Here is an 8,881-nt window from a genome sequence, read left to right on the forward strand (position 1 = left end):
TTTAGGAAATTGATCAATAAGCTCGTGATTAGCAAAATATCGAATATTTTCATGCTGTATTTATTCCTAGTATTTATAAGTAAGTGAGCTAGATCTACTTCTACAGGGTCCCCGAAAGTGTTCTGTCTCAAGAGTAAATAAAACCAAAATTAAGAGTCACAAATATTTTTATTTCTTGTTTTTCTACATCATATGCCGTGCTGTGTTATAGCGTACAGAGTACATAATTCTTTTCGTGATTCATGGCATGAGCACGTTTTACTGACGTTACGACAATACAAATTGCAACGTTAAGCGTTCCTTATGTGAAGTCATTTTAGTGTCTACTGATTGACTGGCAGACAACACACTACTGTATCGTGGTGCGAGTGCATAAAACAGGTAACCCATCCAGGTGGCCTTAGGCCCCCTTTTTGGGGAAATTAAATTGTGGCTATGGGCATTTTTAACTAAATGTCACACAAGCTCGTGTTTTACATATAAATCAATACACAAAAGCTATCGATAAAATACCAAGTATTGAAGGTAAAAAAAAAGAGTTTAAAACCCTACCTACAGCATCATCGCTACTTAAATTGAAGTCTGGAATATGAAGAAGCGTGTAATATAAGAAAAAGCCGCTGTCTATACCTCAATATTTACCAGCGTGTGTGTGTGTGTTTCGCTAAGGCCACGTTGTAATTGGAAAGTTACTACCAGTATAACTATCCACACTAAGGGATTGATTGTCACTTTTATTACGCACTCACAGCTTAAAGTGGGGAGAGGTACTATTTTGTGATATCGCACTAATTCGAACCTGGCTCCAGATCTTTACTACAGGGCCAATATGCGCTCTACTTGTGTCAAACATTGTAAATTCTTAAAATGTTCATCCTAGGGACGAGAATATTCCTAGGGACGAGAATATTCCTAGGGACGAGAATATTCCTGGGAACGAGAATATTCTACTTTTGTCTTTCGAATTTACAAAACCAAGATGAAAACCATTACCTTCTATAGAAAAATCATCATTATTACTGGTATAGGGTTACTTATACGCAGGGGAGAAGGGGATGGTAGTGAAATGGGGCAGTTATTCTTTATTTCTGGAGAACGCCCTTTATTAAATTTAGGTGTGATAGTGAAGCTTCTATAAACGATAACTTACAAGAAAATACTATTTGAACAACAAAGGTAATTTTTTACCAGTAAATTAGATTTAATATGAAATATTATTTTTATCTTAATATACGGTAAATGGATACGCAATGAAAGATAAGCATCTTTATTCCATGAATTACGGTAAAATTAGTAATAATGTTAAAACAGATTAGTTTTGGCAGACTTTGGTATATAGCATTAAGAAGCCCGGCTTCAATTTTACAGTTTGCTGAACGAAAACTGATAGTTTATTATATACTTTTCTTCTCCTTGCACCTAACGTAATTATTATAACACTCTGATGAGCCCTCCATTATTGTCCGTTATTAATCATTTTAGCAACAAATTAGTAAGTATCTGACTAGTTACTATGGATACAGGCAGAGTATATATACGTCCACATATGTATGTGTGTGTGTGTCTGGGTGACAGAAATTAACGTCATCTGTACCGTGAATTCATCCATTCGAGGCAGTGTCAGAGAATCAGGAATGAAACCAGGCGCGACTAACCCTTGTTTCGGATTGATTGGTGTTATCATTCTGGTTGGCTAGACCGCTCACGAATGACTAAACACAATTTCTGATAAGTGTTGATGATTTCACTTTCAGCTAGGACATTAGATGCAGCTGTGAGGATGAACGCGTGAGATGAGAAAGTGTTATTAAACCGGATTTTTACAAGATTGTGAGAATGAGCGCGTATTTACCACACTGATATCAAGAAAGTTCTATTAAACCACATTTTTACTGGATTGTGAGAATTTTGCTACAACAACAAACGATTACTTGTTCGTTCTTGTTAACACACTTTCAGTAGCGAAGTATGAAAATAACTGATTAGCCAGTGTAGCAAGATATATGAAATCGTCTTTGGTGTAAGTAATATATAGACACACACACACATATATACATACAAAATAATAGAGAAACAAATGATGCATATAATATATATGTGTATGTATGTATATACAGAGAAAAACAAAAACTAATTGGTCCACGACCTGTGGCTAGAAATAAGGTATGTATTACAGCAAGCTTCTGCATAATAGTTTACTGCTGGCTGGGCATGATCTAGTCATTATGTGCCCGGATTGTGAATCTGAGGTTTCCTGGTTTACACCCTGTTGTTGGAGAACTGCGCTCCCCACTTTGGAGCTTTGGGCTGCACCAAAAGAGTAGCGGTGAAATCCCGTTGTTCGGTCGGACAAGAGTAGCCCAAGAGTTGATAGTGGCTAGTTGTCTTCCCTCTAGTCTGGCAGTTCAAAATTAGGAATGAATATGTGAAGATAGTCACGTTAACAGTATAAAAACAGTGCGTTGTGTGTTATTTTAATCTTGTGTTACTTATACTTTTGAAAGGAGATTATTAATTTTTTTAAAGTTCTATTAGATAACGACTTTTAATGTTATTAATACTTTTAAATAAAAACATAATCCTGTGATGAATGGAAATATTGTGCTAAAGTGGGCAGAAATATAAAGAGGTAGAAATGATATTTTCCTCAATATTATTATTATCTCCATTTCGTGGTTACACATACAAAACATGGAGAATTGCTAGAATAGGCATAATTCTGTTTTTCAGACATTCTAAGAGACCGAAAAACTAGTCGTGGATTTATTAATAAGTTTCGCGATATTAAATTATTATTATATCTTCTACCTCAGATAAGAGCTTCAACGTTCCGTTTTTACAAAGCAATAGAACAATTACGGTTGTAGCTTTTGATGTGAATTTTTCGAAAAACAAATACTAGTAATGGTAAATAATAACACAAATTATATTCTTTATGAAGCGGAGTGGTTATAATGTTAGGTGCTCTGCCCACCACGGGTGTCGAAACCCGGTTTCTAGCGTTGTAACTCCGCAGACATACCGCTGTGCCACTGGGGGCATATCAAAGAATGTATTTTTCTATTGAAAACCTAGTTCGGCATTACTGTTATACAGTGGACAGCATGGCTGTTGTAGTAAAATTTTGCTCCTCGCATTTTCAACGATATAACTGGCTGGACCAATCTAGCCTGAAAAACTTATTGATGAAATAATATTTATATCACTGTTTCTATATTCTCACGCTTGTATATTTCTTTCAAAAATAGTTGATGACAACAGGTGACTCTATCATAAGATGGTTGGTAAAAAGTCATAAGAACATCACTCTTATTTTTCTATACTTTCTAAACTGAGTCAACACATTGAGAGGATTGAATAAAACATATTGATTGACTTTTTGTTCAAGGGTTATTCTTATTGGACAGCATAAATTGACGTTTTACTCAAAAAATATTCTTATTGGAGAGGTTAAATTGTCTTTTTGCTCAAGAGGTATTCTTATCGGACAATGTGTCATAAAAATCTTAGTAGGTAAGCAATTATTGTGTAATTGCTCCTAAACTAAGAGATAAGGTTATCTAGAGGTCGAGCTTGTAGGTCAGTCATTTGTTTCTCATTAACTAGTTTATTAGGCATTTAGTATAATATTTTATCTTTTATATGTAGCGTTTATCGAAAAATGTAAAGCTATAAGCAAAATTAGAGAATTTTAATATTGCTTATTGGTAACTATTGTTGAGCCATGTCATGATCATGACCAGAATTCAGCTGCTTGTCTGTACGTTTAGTTTGAAATTTCCAAATGAGCTTTTAAGACGACATTAAATCCAGTTAGAATTAAATTAAATTTGTCTATCAGTTATGAACTCAGTAACCAAAACTAACGTATATAGCCTTCATGATATTTATCTTTTTGCTTGTTTTGGATCTTTTGTCTGGGATAAGCTTTAAACAGTTGGGAAATGATACATTGAGCACAGGATTTGTATTTTTTAAATTATTTTCTTTTATAATTTAAACAAATTTCATTCCTTTATACAATACGGCATTAAATATTTTTCAGCTAAGCAATCAACTTTATTATAAAATAAATCATTAAAACACAAAATGAACAGATTTAATCCTTGAATTCCCTAAATGAATACTAAAATCAAACTCGATAACGTGAGTAATATGTATCAGCAGATTTTATTTTAAAATTTATAGGTTTTGATTAATATTCGCACTTAAAGATTTTTATGTCATTGCAAACTTTGACATTAACACAATTAAATTAAAGTTATACGTACGCGAAATTTTCTGGTGCACTCGCACCAGAGGAAAAAGCGTTTGTCTAATGTTTTCAGCACGTTTGTTTTACGTAGTTATACCTGTGAGAGTAACGACAAGGAGGAAAGTTTGCCTTGTCCTATCTCTTCCATTAGTGGTTTAGCAAAACTACTCGAAGGTAATTTGATTACAGCATGCTCTTAAGTGATGACTCAAAGCTGCGTTTCTACGAATAAAGCACTTGATTCACGTCTAATTCACTTTATACAAAATTAATCTCATTCATGTAGCTCGAAAAACAAAACCAGTATTTATTGGCTAAGTCAGTTGCATCCTTATGTTACGTGGCATGATGCTATTTTATCGTTTTTGGAAAATTCGAATTATCTGCGGATTATTTTATGACCTCTTTGAACATATTTAACCATTTTCATAGCTGATTTTCTCTAGTAAGATCTTAATCTTAATTTAGGTTGTATTTACAGAAATATTGAATACAAATAAAAAAAAGGTTATAATTTAATTGTATACACCACTATTTAGGCGTCATTTAGAGTATTGTGTTCAGTCTTTGAATCCTCACCCAAAGGACTCGGTTCCCCGGTGGGACAACAGTAAGCCTACGAACTTACAACGCAAAAATCCGGGGTTCGATTAACAGCGGTGGACAAAGCAGATAGCTCAATGTGGCTTTGCTAAAACAAACAAAAGTATAAAAGAGGGCTACTAGATTTATACTTGGTATGGAAAGGTTGTCATAAGGTTGTCATGTTTAAGATCTTTGATTTTTGTTTTGTAAAGAAAAAGAAGAATTAGAAGGGTCTGATCAGGTGTTTAAGATTATTAAGGAAATTCATAACGTAGATCCATCATTCTTTTCTCATACTTAATGTTAAGGATGTTAGGAAAAGGGAACAAAAATACACCTTTTTGGCAGTGTAGGAATCATCTTCAGTTTAAATATATTTACTTTTCTAACAGGGTAGTTGCCCTTTGAAATTTGTTGCCTTCAAATGTAGTAGATGCATTAATTATACATGAGTTTGAGGGAAGGTTCCGTGTTTTCTTTAAATGTTATGCTATTACCACCGCCATATTAAGTTAAGGTAACGAAATAGTATGATTCTAAATATTTTCACTCACACTAATAGCCCAGGTAATTTATAAAAAAATATACATTATTATATTGCTATAAATTAAAATTTATGATTTTAAACCACGTGTTGCTGAAAATAGTAAGTGATTTACACTTTTGAGGCCATAAAGTGTTTACACGTAATTGTTGAGCATAGTTTTTAAGAACCTCACCAGTTGAGATTACGAGACCAATCAAAACAACAGTTTGGTTTATTTTATAATACGCTTCAGAATTAATTTTTGTATTTATTTATATACATATTTTCTGTTGAAAAGCCCCAGGGCTTTCTTTGACAAATGTTAGTAACCCAAAGCGTTTCTTTTATTGTTTTCTTAGAAACACGACATATCTACGAATTTATTTATTTTATTTTACAGTTATCGCAAAACTATTGAATCTCATTAAAACTTATTCCAAGTAATTTTAAATAAAAACTCGACTTCTATTTTTCAAAAGAATGATGACTGCTCTTTATGATCTATATCACTTGAAGCTTAGTTTGTTATTATTAAATAATTTCGGAATGATATATTTAATAAACTGATTAATAGCAGTTATTCTCGTATTACGTTGCTGAAAAAAAGTACTTCTAACCATCGCAATAGTGCCGTAGTAACACAGTCACATATGAGAAATATCTAATAAGAACAATAAAGCAAACTATAGATGTATCAACTGATTTATTTACAGTCACAGCTAACAAATAACGACATATTGGCACGTCTGAATAATTGTACTACAAATATTTGTCTTGGTTTTTCATTATTTTATAAATTACTTTAAACGATACATTGACAGACAATGTTTATTAAGATCAATACCACTACTTATACTTAACATAAAATAAAGTCACGAATTAAAAGAAGAAAAACGATATGTGAGGATAACCGATTCAACTAAAGTATCCTCGATTAGCCATATTTCCCTTTTTATTGTGCCATTTACATGATAATATACGAATATAGGTTCTTCTAAAATTTGCGTTACAGAGGGCGTAACACAGTGGATTTATTGTGCTGTTAATATAGCATAAATAATAAGCAAAGTTCCATAAGCCTTCTGGAATACAGCCATCATCGGCACATGGCGACAGAGTTTTTACTAAAACTAACACATTGTAAGGTGTCCATGTTACAATAAAAGCCAATAAAATAGCACTTAAAGTTTTGGCTGCTTTCTTCTCTTGTTTTCGCTCTTGATGTTTTCGCTTTTTCTTGGGTGCACGGTGCTTTGCAACTTGTTTGTGAATAAGTTTGGTGTTCAACGGTAAGCGGATTGTCTCTAGTGCTGACTCCGAAGTACGGAGTGAATTGAACTTCAACTTTTAGGTTAGTTGGACGTTGGACAGCTAGAGCTCCCAAACTTCCTGAGGCACGAACTAGTTGCATGCTAGTTTCTGCCTCTACCTCGTCTTCTTCTAGAATCATCTTAATGGAAGCTTGAGACTCCCCTTCTCCTTCTATGGAAGGCTGGGTAGGGAGACGGATGAGGATGGTATAGATGGCATCTGATGAAAAGGAGCAAGAGGATGATGGATGAGTAGATGAACCAACCATGCTTTCGGGTCTCCTTGGACCATTCCGATCAGTAAGTGGTATATCTGTTTCCCGCCGTTGACAGGCCTGGAAAGTCATTGATGTAGTTCGTGAAGATTGAATTGGAGTTTCAGCGGAAGCCGGTGTAACAGCTCCCGGAGATCCGTGACTAGTGCTGTCATCATCTTGGCCATCTGCGTCTCGGTCGATCTTGCAGCAAGTCATAAATGCTTCTTTTACTTTCTGTGGACGAGATTTTTCTTGAATCGGAGGTTGTTTTGGTGGATCGACACAGAATGAAGTGGGAACATAAGTAGTCTTATCCGCTATGCACGAGTCGCTACGTGCTCTTTGACATTCATCGCCTTCTCCTTGTTCGTCGCTGGAGGACGACTTCTTGCTGTCATCCTTCTTTCCTGCTTGAAGATGAGTTAAATCCTTTTTGCGCTGTTCTGTTTCCCGCCAGATTCTCCAGTAAAGAATACACATTACTGTTACAGGAAGATAAAAGGCCGCAATAGCTGTACCAAAGGTCACGTAGAGATTGGTTTCAAGAAACTGAATGAAACACTCACCTTCAGCCACTTTTCTCTGTCCTTCAATATATGGCCATGAATAAATCCAAGGTGGCCATAACACAAGGGATATAACCCAAGCACATGCAATCATAAAAGCCGCACGCTTGGTGGTTCTTCTTGCTCGGTAGGTCAGAGGTCGTGTGACAGAGAAGTATCTATCAAAACTAATGATGAGCAAATTGAGAACAGATGCGTTGCTGTTCAGGTAGTCAAAAGCTAGCCAAGTATCACAAATCATTGGTCCTAGCGGCCAAAAGCCTAGTAATGTATACATAGTGAATAATGGCATAGAAATGAGACCGATCCACAGATCTGCAATCGCAAGACTAAGTAGAAAATAGTTACTGATGGTTTGAAGTTGTTTGTCCATCTTGAAAGAAATCATAACCATTATATTTCCTACTACAGTTCCAAGACTTAAAGCCCCAGCTACAATAGCGATAAGGATAACTTCTGATAAAGAATACAGGGACACGCCTCTGGAGCCAGTCGTTTCGAAACTAAACTCTGTCGTATTTGAAAACCAGGAGTAGTTACTTTCAGGATAGATATCCACAATATTCGAAACGGTAGGAGAATGAGAGAATGAATCATTTGTAGGAGTAACATATAACATTGACCGAAAGGGGGGTAACCCGAATCTCTGAATGGACGCGTTCAACTGACGCACGTCCCTCGGAAGGTGTTGTACACTGGAAGCCTGGTGTTCTTCTGAAGATGATAGATGATCGTAGATAGAGAAGTTCAGTAATCTGGCTAGAGCTAGATGACCCGTGGTCGATGCCATCTTGTTCTAGTCGTCTCTTCTGAAACAAGAGGACAAGATAAAAGTCGTTTTTAATTACATTTTAGAACATTAATGAAATTCATATATAATAAAACATTAGCACTTTCTGCTACGTTTATAATAAGCACATAGCGGGATATCGACCAATATTATATGCAATTTAGCGCGAGATGGTAAAAGGGGTTATTTTATACGAAATCAAACATGCGGTAGGATAACGGAGTAATATTAAATACAATGAAGTATATAAAAAAACGTTAACTTTTGTAATATGTAATTAAATACATAGTACAGTAATAGGTCAAGTTAGATAAATCTTAAAACCACATAATAGAATATCAAATCACTTGATATTTTACGAAACACATAGTATAAGATAACGTGTAATATTGAATAGAACTAAACACATAACACGATTGTGTTATATGTAATTAAATTGAGATGAGCTAGATGTGTGGCCAATGCTGCCTTCTATTCAAAATAGCTTTATTTCGAATCCCCTGAAGATTGTTTGTTTTTTATTTGTTTTTGAATTTCGCGCAAAGCTACACGAGGGCTATCTGCGCTAGCCATCCCTAATTTAGCAGTGTAA

The 8,881-nt window shown here is 34.9% G+C and overlaps 1 protein-coding gene across 1 annotated transcript in view; it reads right to left on the reverse strand.

The window, feature by feature from the left end:
- Positions 1 to 6,373: 6,373 nt before the first annotated feature.
- LOC106465161 (muscarinic acetylcholine receptor DM1-like) overlaps positions 6,374 to 8,881 on the reverse strand; it is a 39,089-nt gene continuing 36,581 nt past the window's right edge. The window contains exon 2 of the mRNA XM_022393551.1: positions 6,374 to 8,308. Coding sequence (XP_022249259.1) covers positions 6,463 to 8,289 — 1,827 coding nt within the window. The 5' untranslated portion in view covers positions 8,290 to 8,308 and the 3' untranslated portion in view covers positions 6,374 to 6,462. The remainder of the gene's footprint in view (positions 8,309 to 8,881) is intronic.

The sequence above is a fragment of the Limulus polyphemus genome, unplaced genomic scaffold (assembly GCF_000517525.1).
Source record: "Limulus polyphemus unplaced genomic scaffold, Limulus_polyphemus-2.1.2 Scaffold66, whole genome shotgun sequence".
Lineage (NCBI taxonomy): Eukaryota > Metazoa > Arthropoda > Merostomata > Xiphosura > Limulidae > Limulus > Limulus polyphemus.